The 18,315-nt window shown below is 44.4% G+C and overlaps 1 protein-coding gene across 1 annotated transcript in view; it reads left to right on the top strand.

Annotated features, from left to right (window-relative positions):
- Positions 1 to 18,286, top strand: part of TMED8 (transmembrane emp24 protein transport domain containing 8) — a 31,302-nt gene extending 13,016 nt beyond the window's left edge. The window contains exons 3-8 of the mRNA XM_010844386.1: positions 1,733 to 1,748; positions 3,966 to 4,045; positions 12,667 to 12,796; positions 14,585 to 14,711; positions 15,200 to 15,505; positions 16,750 to 18,286. Coding sequence (XP_010842688.1) covers positions 1,733 to 1,748; positions 3,966 to 4,045; positions 12,667 to 12,796; positions 14,585 to 14,711; positions 15,200 to 15,505; positions 16,750 to 16,967 — 877 coding nt within the window. The 3' untranslated portion in view covers positions 16,968 to 18,286. The remainder of the gene's footprint in view (positions 1 to 1,732; positions 1,749 to 3,965; positions 4,046 to 12,666; positions 12,797 to 14,584; positions 14,712 to 15,199; positions 15,506 to 16,749) is intronic.
- Positions 18,287 to 18,315: the final 29 nt, after the last annotated feature.

The raw sequence follows: 18,315 nt of genomic DNA, 5'->3' as shown, positions 1-18,315 counted from the left end.
TGAGAGTTGGACTGTGAAGAAGGCTGAGCGCCAAAGAATTGATGCTTTTGAACTGTGGTGTTGGAGAAGACTCTTGAGAGTCCCTTGGACTGCAAGGAGATCCAACCAGTCCATTCTAAAGGAGGTCAGTCCTGGGTGTTCTGTGGAAGGAATGATGCTGAAGCTGAAACTCCAGTACTTTGGCCACCTCATGCAAAAAGTTGACTCATTGGAAAAGACTGTGATTCTGGAAGGGATTGGGGGCAGGAGGAGAAGGGGACGACAGAGGATGAGATGGCTGGATGGCAACACCGACCCGATGGACATGAGTTTGAGTAAACCCTGGGAGTTGGTGAGGGATAGGGAGGCCTGGCGTGCTGCAATTCATGGGGTCACAAGGAGTCGGACACGACTGAGTGACTGAACTGAACAGAACTCAAAATTATTTTTTCAGCCCCAGGAATTCCCAGGGGGTCCAGTGATTAGGACTCCATGCTTTCACTGCCAAGGGTACAGGGTTCGATCCCTGAGCGGGGAACCAAGATCCCACAATGTGACAAAAAAAAAATTTCTTTAGTCTGATTTTATTGACTCTGAAAAATTTTCGTAAATAATTTCTCTAATACTAGGTACATGTCATTTTAGAAATATGAGTATATAAACATAATTTGTATATAAATATTTATATAATATATACACATATAAATATTATATATACATTTTTATTTGTAATGAACCCTAGAATAAGAAGCTGTGAAACATTAATGGAATAGTTACTGGAAAGCTGTATTAATACCTGAGCTAGTAGGTACTGCAGTCCAGCAGATCAACTCGTGGTACAAAATCGTCTATTAGAACCTATGGTTTCCATGCCCCACACAAAGTTGATGGCTGTGGATAGAGGGGGAATATATAAATATATGGATGTATACATGTATATATTTATCTATATATATATGTGTGTGTATTTCTGAAAGGACATGCACCAAAAGGTTAACAATGGTTATTTTTGTCTAGTGGGATTGTGTTTGGTTGTTTTTTTGTTTTGTTTTCTGCGTTTCCTGATTTTTCTACACTGAATAATGGATTATTTGTGTATTAAAGTCTGGAAGGGTAACTGAAAAATGTTTTCTACCTGTATTTAAGTCGTTATACAATGAGCAAAGCATGTGTTTATGTCATTTCAACTCCCTGTGCTGTGCTCAGTCGATCAGTCGTGTCCGACTCTTTGTGACCCCCTGGACTGTAGCCCGCCAGGACAGAATTCCTGTCCGTGGAATTTTCCAGGCAAGACTACTGGAGTGGGTAGCCTATCCCTTCTTCTGGGGATCTTCCCAACCCAGGAATCAAACTAGGTTCTTCTGCATTGCAGGCAGATTCTTTACCAGCTGAGCTACCAGAGAAGCCCTTCAACAACCTAATTTAAAATAGATAATATGGATACTTAAAGTTCTGTATTTAAGTTAAAAATTTTCCAAAAATCTGTTTCAAAAATAGAGCCTAGGAGAAGCTAAGCTTGGAATAAGTTTATTTTTATAAGCCCTTGGAGATCTCGATTGATTTAGGTCAATGGGATAAGTTTGCAGTTAAAAAAAAATAAATCTAGAGCCCAGTTAATATATTACATCAAGAAATGCCGTGTCCTTATTAAGAGATGATTGTGTCGATGTACTCTGCATGGTTTAGAACACATCTGGAAGAGTTGTCCATTTTAGCTCTTTACTTGCAGCGGAACAAAGAGAAACAAGATGAGGCCGGCAGCATCAGAGGTTGTCTGAGGGATGATGGAGAGAACTAGAGGTGGTTGGCCAGGGAAGGAACTTGCAGGAAATGTGATAGCAGTCTGTAAATATTTGAAAGGATATTGTGGGGAGTAGCGATCGAAGAGCAGAATTTATTAGGAAGCAAATTTTACTTAGGTCAACATAGGAAAGAGCTTTCTAGTCTCATTATCTCTCGGTGAAAAGGGCCTCTTCACAGATGGCTGGACCCTGGGGAACAGACTGGGGACCCTGGGGATTTTTGTCTTAGACCCAGTTCCTTTGTGGAGAGGTGTGAGAAAACCTCAGTCCTCCTCCTGTGTTTCTCCTTTCCTCTGTTGCGCTCCCACGTTCCCAACACTTCTAATCCTAGGTGTATGGAGTACTTGCCCATGCACTGAGCAGTTCTGCAACACCACCTGGGTGTCCTACAGTTGAACTCAGTGTTAAACACGCTCTGCCTGGAGATAGTGTCAGACCCCAGTCGTTGAGGGCTTAGTCCTACAGAACTGCTCCCGCCCCGCTTCAAATGCCAAACAGCAGTAGTAGGTCCCCAGGTTACCCACAACTTCCATCAGACGTGATTACAGACTAGAGGCTCCCACGACCTCCTCCCCCTTGGATTTGATTATTTGCTAGAACAAGTCAGAGAACTCAAAGAAACACTTAGGTTTACCAGTTTATTAAAAGATATGGCAAAGGTTACAGATGAACAGTCAGATACAGAGGGTGAGGTCTGGGAGGGTCCCAAACAGAGGAGCTCTTGTCCCCGTGAAGCTGGGGTGGGTCACCCCTCTGGTATGGAGACATGCTCACTGAACTGGCAGCTCTCCAAAGCCAGTACTTTTGGGATTTTAATGGGGGCTTCATAATGTAAGTGGGATCCATCACTGACTCCATCTCCAGTCCCTCTCCTCTCTCAGGAGAGTGGATGGTGGGGCTGAAAATCCCAAGTTTCTAACCATGGCTTCTTTCTGGCTACCAGCCCCCATCCAGGAGCCCAAGAGTCACCTTATTAGAACAGGAGACCCTTATCACCCAGGAAACTCCACAAGATTAAGGAACTCCGTGTCAGGAACCAAAGTCAAAGACCAAATATTAGAACAAAAGGTAACTCCTAGTGCTCTAATCACTTAGGGAATTGAAAGGTTTTAGTTCTGTGCCAGAACTAGGGGCAGAAACTAGTATGTATGTACATATATTAAAAATATGTATGTATTTTCTATTATCTCACAGGAAATTTGGTCGCAAAAGCTCTAAGGTCTTTCCACTTATGAATTGACAAAAAAAAAAAAAAAAACAAAGAACAAAAAACTGATCCTATTCATATACAAAAAAAAAAAAAGACAAAAGTTGAATCACAAATATTTGCTTGTCATTTATACTTTTATATTGCTACCAAACTCTGAAATTTTCAGTGTTTGAGGTTTACGTCAGTGAGTTGTATTTTATATTGAGAAGTGAACTTTGGGCTTCAGTTTCTTGCTGTCTTTACTAGAGGAGGTTCACCAGGGGTTATCTAAACACACTGAAGCAAACGCTTTTCTGAGTGCTCACAGAAAGGCTAAATGAACACACCGTACAGCTTGGTAGCGCCTAATGGTTGCGGTTAATCGCCTGGGCTTGCATCCTCTCTCTGTGTTTTCCTTTGCTTGCTTGCAAAGTGCATCCACCGTAGGCTTGTTGTGAACCGCGTCTTCATGGCACATTTCACATATGTTTTCCTTGAGGATGCCCAGCAGCTACTCAGTAAGTCATTGGTGAGTGAGTACATGGATGAAATGACAAAAACCCTTTACCTTATCCTGAATACACCAATGTGAGCTGGTCGAATGTAGAGGTGGCAGTCTCTGCTTTGGCACTGAATTCCAGTTCATTTCACTCTACATTCCATTCTGTCCTTTATGTTCTACCTAATTTAACCATTTGATGTCTGTGAAATGGGATCCTTCAATTAGGATTAATTTTGTGGGGAGTTGTTTTGGGAAATGACTTTTTTTTTTTTAATGAGTGGGTTATAATGGTCTTGAGAATTCTTAGATATGAAGACTTGAGTGATTTATGTACTGGGCCTCCCAGAGTATAAAGTTTGTGCCTGGAATATTTTTAGAAAGAGCAAGTTAGATGAAACTGCCAGGTTTTGTTTTTTTTTTTTTAAAGACATAAGATAATTTTGATTGTGTTCCCTCTCAAGTATTGAATTTTTCTTCCCATGATTTTCCAGAGGATGAAGATCTAGAAAACACCAAGGTCACCTCTGTAGCAGCTTCTGCCTCTGATCCAGAGCCCGATTCGTCACCCTACAGGTAGGGACCACAACTACTTTGGATATTATGCTTCTTGGGGTTTTATCTTCTGAGGTTGTAATTGATGAAAAAAGTAAACAGCGACTTCAAGGGGGAAGACAAGTTGAAGTAAAGAGCATGGAATGTTTTGTCATTAATTAATCAATCCTTAAGCATGTTAGGGCTTCCTCAGTGGCTCAGCCGTAAGGAATCCGTCTGCAGTGCAAGAGACTTGCAGGAGATACTGGTTTGATCCCTGGCTCGGGAAGATCCCCTGCAGGAGGAACTGGCAACTCCATCCAGTATGCTTTCCAGAAGAATCCCATGAACAGAGGAGCCTGGCGGGCCACAGTCCATAGGATTGCAAAGAGTCAGACATGACTGAGCGACTGAACAACAACAAAGTGTGTTTAGGGGCAATGTCAGGTCTATCTCAGGTTATAAAATTTTCTTTTACTCTCAGAGAATAAAACTGTAACAAATAGTGCAGTATCTTCATTTATCTCCTCTTGAAGACCAGGTTCAAACGTTAAAACATTTAGAAACAGATTTAGACTTTCAAGAGAGTGTGTGTTTGGTTTTTACCCATAAAATTCACACACACGCAGAAGTACAGCATTGGAGGCAGATTTTCATTGTGTAATTTTCAGATTAAATCATAGTGATGATCTTCAGATTGTCATTCTTAATTTCCCACTCCACCCATCTCATTCACCTGCCATTACTGGTATCAGAGTATATAGCAGAAAGGGAATAGTAGTACTGAGTCCTGAAATAAGTGGAAGCCTCACAACATTATTGGAATGATTAATGAAAAACCGTGCTGTGCAGGTGGGTATTACAGTCCAGCTGATCAGCTCATGGTATAGTACTGGCCAGTGGAATCTGTGGTCTCCATGCCCCCCCCAAAGTTAACAGCTTGGGGTGGGGGAACGTCAGGTTTTTTTTTTTTTCTTGGCCACACCACATGGCATGCAGGATCTTAGTTCCTCGACCAGGGATTGAACCTTAGTCCCCTGTAGTAGACATGTGGAATCTTAACCACTGGACCACCAGGGAAGCCCCCCCATGATTTTTTAAAAATATTATTTCTTAAGTAGAAATTCTTTCTTCCTACCTTTGTATATGAAATAAAACTTTTTCCTCCAGAATTCAGACAATGGAAGATAATAATGATTACTGTAATTATAATAGAGTTGGTGGTAATAATATAATAGCCACACTTTTTTTAATGTCTGTCTGTAATAATGATGATAAAATCTTGTGAGTTAGTTGCTCAGTCGTATCCAGCTCTTTGCGATCCCATGGACTGTAACCTGCCAGGCTCTTCTGTTTGGAATTCTCCAGGCAAGAATATTGGAGTGGGTTGCCATTTCCTTCTTCAGAAGATCTTCCTGACCCAGGGATTGAACTCAGGGCTCCTGCATTGCAGGTGGATTCTTTACCATCTGAGCCACCAAGGAAGCCCCAAATAAAATCTTTCTTTTATCGAATATTTGTTTGCTCAGTATTGAATTAGGTGTTAAAATGTGTTATCTAATTTAATCCTTGTAAGAAACCTAATGAAATAAGTATTTTTTTTAAGATGAGGAAAATTAAACAGTGAATGTAGTAATTTGTCCAAGTTCACACAGCTTTAGTTTTGCTTGCTCTAAAACTTATTCTCGTAAGTAGCAATATAAGGGTTCTGAGTTCTATGCTTAGAGCTACTCAGTTCAGTTCAGTCACTCTGTTGAGTCCAACTCTTTGCAACCCCATGAACCACAGCACGCCAGGCCTCCCTGTCCATCACCAACTCCCGGAGTCCACCCAAACCCATGTCCATTGAGTCGGTGATGCCTTCCAACCATTTCATCCTCTGTCGTCCGTTTCTCCTCCTGCCCTCAATCTTTCCCAGCATCAGGGTCCTTTCAAATGAGTCAGCTCTTCGCATCAGGTGGCCAAAGTATTGGAGTTTCAGCTTCAACATCAGTCCTACCAATGAACACACAGGACTGATCTCCTTTAGGATGGACTGGTTGGATCTCCTTGCAGTCCAAGGGACTCTCTTCTCCAACACCACAGTTCAAAAGCATCAGTTCTTCAGTGCTCAGTTTTCTTTATAGTCCAACTCTCACATCCATACATGACCGCTGGAAAAAGCATAGCCTTGACTAGACAGACCTTTGTTGACAAAGTAATGTATCTGCTTTTTTTTTTTTTCTGCACCATCCTGTGGTTTATTATTTTTTTTAATATAAATTTATTTATTTAAATTAGAGGCTAATTACTTTACAATATTGTATTGGTTTTGCCATACATCAACATGAATCCGCCACGGGTGTACATGTGTTCTCCATCCAGAACCCCTCTCCCACCTCCCTCCCCATACCATCCCTCTGGATCATCCCAGTGCACCAGCCCCGAGCATCCTGTATAATGCATCGAACCTGGACTGGCGATTCGTTTCACTGTCTCTGCTTTTTAATATGGTATCTAGGTTGGTCATAACTTTCCTTCCAAGGAGTAAGCGTCTTTAAATTTCATGGCTGCAGTCACCATCTGCAGTGATTTTGGAGCCCAAAAAAGTCTGACACTGTTTCCCCATCCATTTGCCATGAAGTGATGGGACCGGATGCCATGATCTTAGTCTTCTGAATGTTGAGCTTTAAGCCAACTTTTTCACTCTCCTCTTTGACTTTCATCAAGAGCCTCTTTAGTTCTTCTTCACTTTCTGCCATAAGGATGGTGTCATCTGCATATCTGAAGTTATTGATATTTCTCCCAGGCAGTCTTGATTCCAGCTTGTGCTTCCTCCAGCCCAGCATTTCTCATGGTGTACTCAGCATATAAGTTAAATAAGCAGGGTGACAATATACAGCCTTTACATACTCCTTTTCCTATTCGGAACCAGTGTGTTGTTCCATGTCCAGTTCTGACTGTTGCTTCCCGACCTGCGTACAGGTTTCTGAAGAGGCAGGTTAGGTGGTCTGATATTCCCATCTCTTTCAGAATTTTCCACAGTTTATTGTGATTCACACAGTCAAAGGCTTTGGCATAGTCAATAAAGCAGAAATAGATGTTTTTTTGGAACTCTCTTGCTTTTTCCATGATCCAGCGGATGTTGGCAATTTGATCTCTGGTTTCTCTGCCTTTTCTAAATCCAGCTTGAACATCTGGAAATTCACAGTTCATGTATTGCTGAAGCCTGGCTTGGAGAATTTTTAGCATTACTTTACTAGCGTGTGAGATGAGTGCAATTGTGCAGTAGTTTGAGCATTCTTTGGCATGGCCTTTCTTTGGGATTGGAATGAAAACAGACCTTTTCCAGTCCTGTGGCCACTGCTGAGTTTTCCAAATTTGCTGGCATATTGAGTGCAGCACTTTCACAGTATTATCTTTCAGGATTTGAAATAGCTCAACTGGAATTCCATCACCTCCACTAGCTTTGTTCGTAGTGATGCTTCCTAAGGCCCACTTGACTTCACATTCCAGGATATCTGGCTCTAGGTGAGTGATCACACCATCGTGATTATCTGGGTTGTGAAGATCTTTTTTGTATAGTTCTTCTGTGTATTTTTGCCACCTGTTTTTAATATCTCCTGCTTCTGTTAGGTCCCTACCATTTCTGTTCTTTATTGAGCCCATCTTTGCATGAAATGTTCCCTTGGTATCTCTGAATTTTTTAAGAGATCTCTAATCTTTCCCATTCTGTTGTTTTCCTATATTTCTTTGCACTGATCACTGAGGAAGGCTTTCTTATCTCTCCTTGCTATTCTTTGGAACTCTGCATTCAAATGGGTATATCTTTCCTTTTCTCCTTTGCTTTTCGCTTCCCTTCTTTTCACAGCTATTTGTAAGGCCTCCTCAGACAGCCATTTTGCTGTTTTGAATTTCTTTTTCCTGGGGATGGTCTTGATCCCTGTCTCCTGTACAATGTCACGACCCTCCGTCCATCGTTCATCAGGCACTCTGTCTGTTAGAACTACCAGGTTATTACATATAAGGATCCTTTTGGAAGACATAATCTCCTCAAGGCACTGATTGAAAAAAAGTGAAAAAAGTGTTTGTCGCTCAGTCGTGTGTGACTCTTTGCCAACCGATAGACTGTAGCCTTCTAGGGTCCTCTGTCCATAGAGTTCTTCAAGCAAGAATACTCGAATGGGTTGCCATGCCCTTCTCCAGGGGATCTCCCCAACCCAGGGGTTGAACCCAGGTCTCCAACATTGCAGGCAGATTCTTTACCACTGAGCCACCCGAGAAAGAGATAGTTCATATTCTCAGCAAATCCCCTGAGGAGAATGTCCTCTGTCCTTCCATTTTCCTTTCCCACCTTTGTTCTGCGCATGTTGATTTGTAGGATTCTTGGGGAATGGCTTTTGGTACAGAACTGATTTCTTTTTCTTCTTAAGAGTAAATGAATATTTTGAGTGAAGAATATAGAATATTCTTAGAAAAAGGGAGATACATTGTTCAAGTTTTTTTTCCTAAAATCTAGTGTGTGAAGAAAAAAAATCCAGCGAGTATGATGCCTGAAGGCTGGTGTTTGTGTTTTTTATATTTTCGCAACGGAAATGGCACGGCTCTATCTTTTCTAGTGAGGCTGGCTGGCTGACCTGGCTCTCCCTCCCTTCGGGATGGCCTCCCTGCTCTGGGTTAGCATAAACCAGAAGGCTTACAGTGGGTGTTTTTCCCTTACCTGGTTCATCATCAGCATCAAGTGATTTGCAATTTATTTTTTCCCCAGATACCCTTCACTAATTCTTTAGAGCATAAAATGCTAATGTGAATATTAAATTTATGTAGCTGTTGCCTGTCCTGTCTAAAATATTTTTCTAAATAAGCAGAACTGTATTTGTGCAAAGTAACATACACAAAAGCAAAGGAGAGATTAGATTTTAGGGCCATACACAGTAAGCTCGGGCTGATGGTCAGATTAACTGTGTGTTCTCACATTCTGAATAGTCCTCTTTTGTTCCCAAACGAAAGTTAACTCACTCATTTAATCACTCAACAGGTTATTTGTTGAGAGCCCGCTATTACCTGGCAGTGTTCTAGGCACTGAAGACACCATAAATGAACCAACAATCCAAGTCCCTGGTCTCATGCCGCTTATATTCTAGTGGGGGAGGCAGATGGAAAAAAAGTGAACATTGTATTTCATAGAATCTAAATTGTCATCAACTATAAGATGCAAAGAGTCGGACATGACTGAGCGACTGATCTGATCCGATAAGATGTACTGTTATTTTATATACCACCAAGAAAGGAAAGAATGCCCAAGATAGGTTAATAAGAGACTCCCCAACACACATGAAACTGGGACCCCCAAAACCTGCACCTTCAGTGAGAAGAGAAACAAAGAAAGAGATCGTTCGACACAGAAAAGGACCTGAGGGGCAACTTGAATGTCTCCGCCTTGGCACTGAGCGAGAGGAGGAAAAAACTCCTCCCCTGAGAGTATGAGCCAGAAGTCTGTTGTCTGAACTCATTCTGCCAGTGTGATCTAAACAAAACTCTCAGACACAACTCAAGTCGCCTCAGTTGGTGGCATTCCCAGGCCTGGCAGGGATTCCATGTCATTCCAGGCCCCAGACTGTTTTAAGACAGCAGCAGTTTTTAGGACATCCTGTATATCAGCTGTATTAAAGTCAGAAAACAAAAATGTGTCTTGCAATCAACAAAAATATGGTACATAGTACATCAGGCAGTCATAAGTGCAGGGTAGAAAAATAAAGCAGGGTAAGGGTGTAAAGAGTGATGGGCCAGGGAGAGGAAGCATCCCCAAAAGCAATGGATGAGCAGAAGGGAAGAAGGAGGGAAGCAAGCCCTGAGAAACTCGGGGAGGAGGATTCCAGCTGAGGCCATGTTGTTGTTTTTGTTTAGTCGCTAAGTCGTCTGACCCTTCGCGACCCCGTGGACTGTGGCCGGTCAGGCTCCTCTGTCCATGGGATTCTCCGGGCAAGAACACTGGAGTGGTTAGCCATTTCCTTCTCCAGGGGATCTTCCCAACCCAGGGAGCAAATGCCCATTTCCCGCATTGGCAGGTGGAGGCCATAGCACACCCCAGTGTCCTTAGGTGAGGGAGAGTGAGGTGTTTGAGGACTCAGGAGAGTGAAGAAGCCATTGTGACTGGAGTGGACTGGGGAAGGCAAGAGATCATTCTAGGAGATAAAATCAGAGTGCAGAGGGCCTTAGGGTTCCACGGGACAGGCTCGGCTGTGGACGCTGCGCATGCAGAGGGAGAAAGACCCAGTCCCTGCCATCAAGCTCACCTCCTCATAGAGGAGACAGTTAATAAGTAGTGTCAAGGAACCAAATTGGACTCTCATTTCTGGGTTTAAGAGAATAAAATAGACTCACAGCCTAGACCAATTTACACTTTACACGGGATAATCAACCGCAGCTCTGATCTTCGTAGTAACTGCCCCTTGTTTGTTTTGAGGTAAGTTTAAGTGACTTAGATATTGTAAACGATGGCTCTGTTTTATCTGAGGAAGAGCTGATTTATAAACTAGAAGTGATTTTTCTTGTTTATGTTCAGAAAGAAAGAAGAAAAGAAACTAATGAACTCCAAAGTAAACCCTCTGTTTCCCCATGCAGTTTATAGTATTGGTTCCCAGTCGTTCACTCAGCCTTTCTGAGGACATGGGCGATACCCTAAAGCAGCAGCTCTCAAAACTTTACACTCTTAGAAATTATTGAGGACCTTAAAGAATTTTTATTTATGTGACTTATATCTATCAATGTTCACCATACTAGAAATTAAACCTGCAAAATTAAAAAAAATCATTCATTCATTTAAAATAACAATAAGGAATTCATTACATGTTAATATTAATAACTTGGCTTTAATGAAAAACAACTAGTTTTCAAAGAAAAATAGTTCAGTGAGAAGAGAGATGCTGTAAATCTCTTTGAAGTGAAGTTGCTCAGTCGTGTCCAACTCTTTGCGACCCCATGGATTGTAGCCTACCAGGTTTCTCCATCCATGGGATTTTCCAGGCAAGAGTACTCGAGTGGGTTGCCAATTCCTTCTCCAGGGGATCTTCCCAACCCAGGGATCGAACCTGGGTCTCCCGCGATGTAGGCAGATGCTTTTACCATCTGAGCCACCAGGGAAGTCTTTAATGTCTGCATTAACAAAAGACAGTTGGATTCTCAGGTCCGCTTCTGTGTCCATTCTGTTGTGATATCATATGTCAGGTAGTGTCTGGAAAATGCTTAACAAGATGAAAAAAGGCAAACAATATTTTAGAATTATTATGAAAGGGTTTGACTTCACACACTGCCCTGAAAGAGGAGTCTTAAGGATGCCAGCGGTCCCCAGACTGTACTTTGATAACTGCTTCTCTAAAGACTCCACCCCACATTTTGATGGCAACAGATTTTCAAGAGGCCTGGGATATTGCACTACAGCCCTGGCATTTAACTCCACTTTTCTAGTCTCTCTGAATCCAGAAGAAATGGAAGAGAGAATATGTTATTCCCTTGCTTCTTTAAAATTAGCTATTAGAATAGTTGTATCTGAAGTCATTGGAAGAGTAGATTAATATGCTTTAAAAAGGAAAAAAAGTGGGCTTCCCTGGTGGCTCAGTGGTAAAGAATCTGAGTGCCAATGCAGGAGACACAGGCTCGAAACCTGATCTGGGAAGATCCCACTTGCCTTGGAGCAACTAAGTCCCTGTGCCATAGCTACTGAGCTTGCGCTCTAGAGCCTGGGAGCCCCAGCTGCTGAGCTCACGAGCAGCAACCACTGAAGGCCTTGCACATCCCGAGCCCGTGCTCCACAAGAGAAGCCACCGTAATGTGGAGCCCACACACCACCACTAGAGAATAGCTAGAGAAAAGCCCGCGCAGCAACAAAGACCCAGCACAACCAAAACTAAATTTAAGAAAGAAGTATAAAAGATCATACTTTTTTTTTTTTAAAGAGGAAAAAAAAGTGGTTGCCTTGCTTTTATCACCCGTGAACTGGCTGTGCGCTGAGTAGCAGTGATAAGACGTGAATGGAAACACTGAACTGCTCCTGGGATAGCAGGGGAGAGCCTTGCCTTGCTAATCAGTCTACACTTCCTTTCTATTGTGATCAGTTTCAGGCTTGGGCGGGGCCTCCTCCCTTTACTTCTAAGGGCAGCTTTCCGTGTAGAACAGAACCGGGATTCCAGCCCCTCTTTTGTTGAAGTTCTGCTTGGAGCAAATGGCATGGGTCCCAGAGTGGGGAATAAAAGCCAGACCTGCAGTCCACCTTAGACAACTGACCCGTGTATTTACTATGGTTCTCGGGTCCTGGGACCTGGCATTGTCCGTCCTGGGTCCTCACATGGTATCACTGCTTTACTGTGGGGCCATTTCAGCCCAGGGCGTTGGTCAGCTGAAATGACGGTGGACCTAAATGCCAGAGGAAAGCAGGGGTTGGGGGTGCCCTTTGAAGGCTTTTTTTTTTCCCTTTCATTCTGAGTTTCTCCAAGACTACTGTACCTTTTAGAAGAGTCCTTGAGGGGAATTCCTGGGCAGTCCAGTGGTTAGGTCTCCATCCATGTTGTCACTGCCACGGACCTGGTTCAGTCCCTGGTCGGAGAACTAAGATTCCAGAAGCCACATAGATCAGACCAAAAAAAAAAAAAGAGTCCATGAATTGACATGCTGTCTTCTTCTGGGAGGTCACAGATGGTGTCTCCAGTGACAGAGGATGCCACAGAAGATAAGCAGAAGGCCGCCCATGCCGGGGAGGCCCAGGCCTCGGTGGAACAGGAATTGCTGTCTGCTGACCAGACCCAGATCCTCAGCAAGGTCGGGAGCATGTTCTTTCTCTCTGAAAAGCACAAGTTTGGATGCGTTTGGATAGACTGGAATTAGAAAGCACTGCCATCTCACGCTTAGTTATGTGGGGAACAATCGTGTGTATTGTCCCCAGGTCCCTCACTGTACTAGCACCCAGTAAGCATCTGTTCAAGAAATGAAGGGTTATAATGAATGTTCACATGTTGTCTAAAATCCTCTCCATCTGAGGAGCCCTTAACCATTGAATTATGTATTAGTCTCAGCTTTCTTGTGGTAGATCTACTTGGGACTTATGGTAAAGATTCCATAGAAGTGGTACTGATAGCAGTGGTCTCCCTGCCTTGGAGGGAAGAGTTGTTCGTATCATTATTAACATATACATTATGTATAATGTATACATATATACAGAATACATTATATATAATATATACATATTAACATATACAGAAGAACAAATGGTGTTGGTGTCAGTAAAGACAATTCCAGGCATTATAATTACATTCGTATAATGCTTTATAGTTTACAAAGCCTTTTTATCCAACAACACTTCATTTACCCCTGAGAACAGCGCCGTGAGACAGGTACTACTACTATGTTGCTACTTTACAAATGAGGAAACTGTGGTTAAGAGCTGGTATTGACTTTACTTTGCAGCTAATAAGTTGCAAGCTAAATCTTTGTTTAACCTTCTGGAAAAGGAAGGACTCATTTAAGGAAGTTAGTCAAAGTCTGGTTTAACTCATTTAATAGTGGTGATAAGAGCTGAAGGACTCTCTAGAAACAGATATTATGAGAATATAATCTGGGAGGATTACTGCATCCATGTATTCATTCATTCATTCATTTCTTGCAAATGTCATTCTGACACTTGACTGGAGTCACTGATGTGAGCTGTCTCACGGATGGGCTCTTCCGTGTTGGCAGTAGGTGTGCATTTCTTCTTGAGTTGCCTACCAACTGCTTGGAGAAGGAGCAGGAAATTAAGGCACGATGGCGCGAAATAGGGGAATGCTAATCTGAGTGGTTTGAAGTGAAACCCACTAGGGAGAGGCCGCTGTCTCCTGCTATGGGTCAGTGAGGGCTGTGAGTATCGATTGACATTTGCACTCTTCTATGCAAGTCAGATGTCTGGCAGTGGGTATACTGTTGAAATGCAAATCCTGGGGCTGGTCTAAGGTGAGATTGTGATTATTTATAGAACATTGTTGGTGGATGAGGCAGCCTGTGTCAGGTGGGACGTCCAAGGTGTGCCACGGGTGAGAGACAGGGGGACAAGGGAGCCAGAGTAGGAGCCGGGTTCTTTCTCTACAGTACTTTGATGGACTGATGGACAGCGATCTGGAAGGAACCTCTGGACGGAAATTGTAGCAGGAGGACGTGTGGCTGAGTGAAGGCCCAGAAGCAAGAGCTGTCCTGAGAGGAGCTGTGGGGAGGGGCTGTGCAGGCGTGGCCAAGAAACACCGCAGACGGGAAAGTCAGTAGCAAACCTTGAGGATGTTTGTGGGCCAGGTTTTTATGAAGAGTCTGAAGTGGGAAAGTAGCAAAAAGCTGAGAGAACATGAAAGAAGCTCTAAACTAGGGAACATGTTGGTGGCATGAAAATAAAAGTGGGTAGAGTTTAGTACAACCTGTGGCTGGAGGAGAGAAAAGGAACGTTGACCAACGGGGGTCAGGAGACTTGTGAGTCAGGAGAGCGGAGGTAATAATAATAAGGCAGGGCTGGCAGCCTTCAGTTGGAAAGAGGCCAATAGGAACCTGCCTTTGCATATGTCCTGTGACCAGAACTCTCTTGTGCAGATGGCCAGGTACCACGGCCCACAAAGGTCTGGGGACATCGTGATGATCCAGTCTGAGCACACAGGAGCTGTCGATATTCTGTCAGCTGATTTGGAATCTGCAGACCTGCTGGGGGACCACAGGAGAGGTGAGACCTTTGGGGGCGTAGAAGGTGTTTTTGTTTTGTTCCTGTAAGTACTTAAAGAAGGGCAGGCAGATAGATGGAAGGAAAGAAAGGAAGGAAGGAGAAAGCATCAGATTACATACGACCAAAAGAGGAAGAACAACCAGTGTCTGAATAGAGTAGGCTCTATTCAGTTTATATATATATGGTACTCTATTTACTGTATATATGTCTGGTACTCGATCCTGGTGTGTGTGTGTGTGTGTGTGTGTGTGTGTGTATAGATAAATATTTGTGTATTTATTTATAATAAAGTTTAAAAGAGACCTGTTTCTTGAGCTGAGCAGCTGACCCACCTCAGGGCAATGCTCCCTCCTTCCTTGTGAACAGAAGTCAAGGAAGCCAGTAGGAAGAATGTCTTTGACTATGACCACCTCCCCTAAGCAAAAGGCCGGGTGTGGCAGCGTTTCCTCGGGGTTTCTTTCTCAGTAGTAAGCAGTCTGTCCTTTCAGTCTCCCCACCTCTCATGGCTCCTCCGTGCATCTGGACCTTTGCCAAGATGAAGGAATTCAAGAGCAAGCTGGGCAAAGAGAAGAACAGCCGTCTGGTGGTGAAGCGGGGGGAGGTGGTGACCATCCGGGTGCCAACCCATCCCGAGGGGAAGCGTGTCTGCTGGGAGTTTGCAACTGATGACTATGACATTGGCTTTGGAGTTTACTTTGACTGGACCCCGGTAACCAGCACCGACATAACGGTGCAAGTCAGTGATTCCAGTGAGGATGAGGACGAAGACGAGGAAGAAGACGAGGAGCTCGAAGGTACATTGAATTTGAACATAATTTGCGGTCTCCTTTCCTGGTTCAACCTAATTTCTAGCAATCACCAAGCGATCACTTCCTGCCTTGTACCCGTCCTCCTGTTTCTGAGAATGCAGGCAGAGAATCCCTTTCAGCTTTGCAAGCCAAGTTGAGTGATGCAGGCTGAAGTCAGACCCTCTGAGAACATTCTGGTGGGGTAGCAGTGATGCCTGAGTGGAAGGCCTCTGTTCTTTTTAATCAGTACCTGGCTGTGTTGTCCTCCAGGATCTGCTGGGGACGGGGGTGGGTTGGGGGCAGGGAAAGGGGTGTTGTGCTGCTGTGTGTAGAGGCAATGTTTTTCAGATCACGTATGTAAACCTGAGATTATTTTTTATTTCTCTCTTAGAGATATTTATATTTCTTTCTCTGTGGGATATTTACATTTCTTCTTGGTCTGGAACCAAGCTGAGTGACTGCAGTTTGCCAAACATACCCATTCTCTCCTCCTTCCAGACTGTCACAGCTGGCTGACTTCTGTTTACTTCTTCCTTCGTGCCCAGAGCAGTTTTAAAAATAGTCTCTGTGCTATATTCCAGTCCTTACTCACAAGCCTACTCACAATGGCCCTAAGGCTGCCTTTATTTTTTTAAATAAGCATTAGCCTTATTCCTTGATTTTCCCATATCATCCTACAGTCAACCCCTTAACTTGCTTCTTCATGGAAAAGCAAGTCTATAGGGAGGTCTGCATGTATTCAAGAAGGAGGAGAACCTAGGATCTTGTTTGTTGCTCCTCAGGGGACCATTAGGGGTTTGGGGGTCACTTGCTATGGCACCTTTACCTGCATTTCCTACTTCCTTTAGCGAGTTCTTTCACCTGTTGAATCTTCCCTTCTTAAATATCTTGCCCTCCCCCTTAGAAATTTCCAGATACTCCTTGGAAATTTCCAGATACTCCTGGAGCTAGGAAGGCTCTGTAAGGCTAAATCATTGTTTCTCAGTGCAAATACTGTTGGCATTTGGAAGGAGACACTTCTTTGTTGAGAAGGTACTATCCTGACATTTAGCACTCCTGAACCCTTGAGCACTAAAGGCCAGTATCACCCACTGGTCACTCCAATGGCCTAGTTGGAGGCCACTAGACATTTCCAAATGCCCCGTGGGGGGAAAGCCACCAGCTTGTTACCTGGTTCATCTTCTTGCCTTCAGGTAGGCCTTTTTGTTCTCTGAATTCATAGCCGAACACTCTGCCCTTTGCTCACGCAGACCCCGTCCCAGCTGGAGACGTGGAGCGAGGCTCCAGGAGCTCCCTGCGGGGCCGCTACGGGGAGGTCATGCCCGTGTACCGCCGGGACAGCCACCGAGACGTGCAGGCCGGCAGCCACGACTACCCCGGCGAGGGCATCTACCTGCTGAAGTTCGACAACTCCTACTCCCTGCTTCGCAACAAGACTCTCTACTTCCACGTCTACTACACGAGCTGAAGGCCCGCCGGGACGGGACGCAGGTGGCGTGCGCCGGCTGGAGCAGGCTGCCAGCTGGGGCCTCTTGTCCTGGATAGGCAAGGGCTCCAAGCTGAGCGTGGGGCGCCCGACCCTCCCGCCTTGCTGGCGGACCTGACTGTTGGCCCCATCCGTGTAGCTTTGCCCCGTCCTTGGCTTCCGCAGATGGTGGCGTGGTACCCCTGCTCTGTGGTCCCTGACTCACGCTCTCGTTGCTTCCGACTCCAGCAAAATCTCTCTGCGGAGGACACCCATCAGGCCAAAAGCCTAAAAGGAAGTTGGGTGTTGCCTTTTCAAAATAGGTTTGTTTTGGTTCCAGGTGTATGCTTTCAACTGCTGCGCTCTCCTCTTGCAGAGCCTTCACGCAGGCGAGTTTAGTGGCCACCCACTCTCTTCACTTTTCGAAAGGACAGAAAGAGGGAACAGCACTCTGTCCGTGAAGGAGCCCAGTGTCGGGGATGTGGAAAGCTCTGGCCAGCCTCTCACCACTGCCGTATTCCCGCCTGCTGGTTCTGCCCGTTCTCTAGCACAGGCTGGGAGCCCTCACTGCCTCTGGAGGGCTGGTGATTTCACCCTGCCTCTCCTTCTCTCCTTTCCCTTTTCTAAGTCTGTGCCATCACAGCAAGAACTTCCATGCAGTCCAAAGTGATGATCCCTGTAGTCTAAGCTATTCTGGGAAGAAAAACTGCCTCCATCACTTCCTATTTCAAGAGGCGGTGTTCCTTTCCAAGGGCCCTGGGGGTGGAAGGGGGAAGGGTGGAAATTAGGTACTGGGTTGATCTCAGATGCCACATCTCTGGAAGTCAAGTGTTACTAAATCATTTTATGTATAATCAAAGAAGGAGGGGTAGATAATCTGAGAGAAGAGGTTAAAAAACAAAACAACACTCCAGATTCCCCACCGCTTTTTTTTTTTTTTTCGTCTTTAGAAAATGGGTGATATTTAGAAATTTTGCTTTGGGACCAGTCAGATTTCCTAAGTTTCTAGATGTGTTGGTTGCTTGCATTCAGGGCTACAGGTTTTGGTGTTCGAAGTCTCGAAGGGGAGGTGGTCATGAAGCCTCACTGCTGCTGCTGGTCGGCTTTGTTCTTTTACCAGGCTGAAGCCTGTACGTTCCCTGGGGACGGCCTTTTCCACGCCATGAAGCAGGCGTGCCGCGGGGAGCTGCCTCCAGTGTCCCCAGAGGCACGTGGTGGCCAGGCCCCGCCCCAGCCAAGGAGGAGGCACGTCTGCGACCATGTACCTCCTCCTCTTATTCCTTGCGTCAAGCCTGTTACTACTGCCTTAGAATTCTGAGGAAGAATTAGATTTATTTATTACTTTTATTTT

The sequence above is a fragment of the Bison bison genome, unplaced genomic scaffold (genome assembly GCF_000754665.1).
Source record: "Bison bison bison isolate TAMUID 2011002044 unplaced genomic scaffold, Bison_UMD1.0 scf7180017864201, whole genome shotgun sequence".
NCBI classification, from domain to species: Eukaryota; Metazoa; Chordata; class Mammalia; order Artiodactyla; family Bovidae; genus Bison; species Bison bison.
This window is presented reverse-complemented; position numbering and strand designations above follow the sequence as displayed.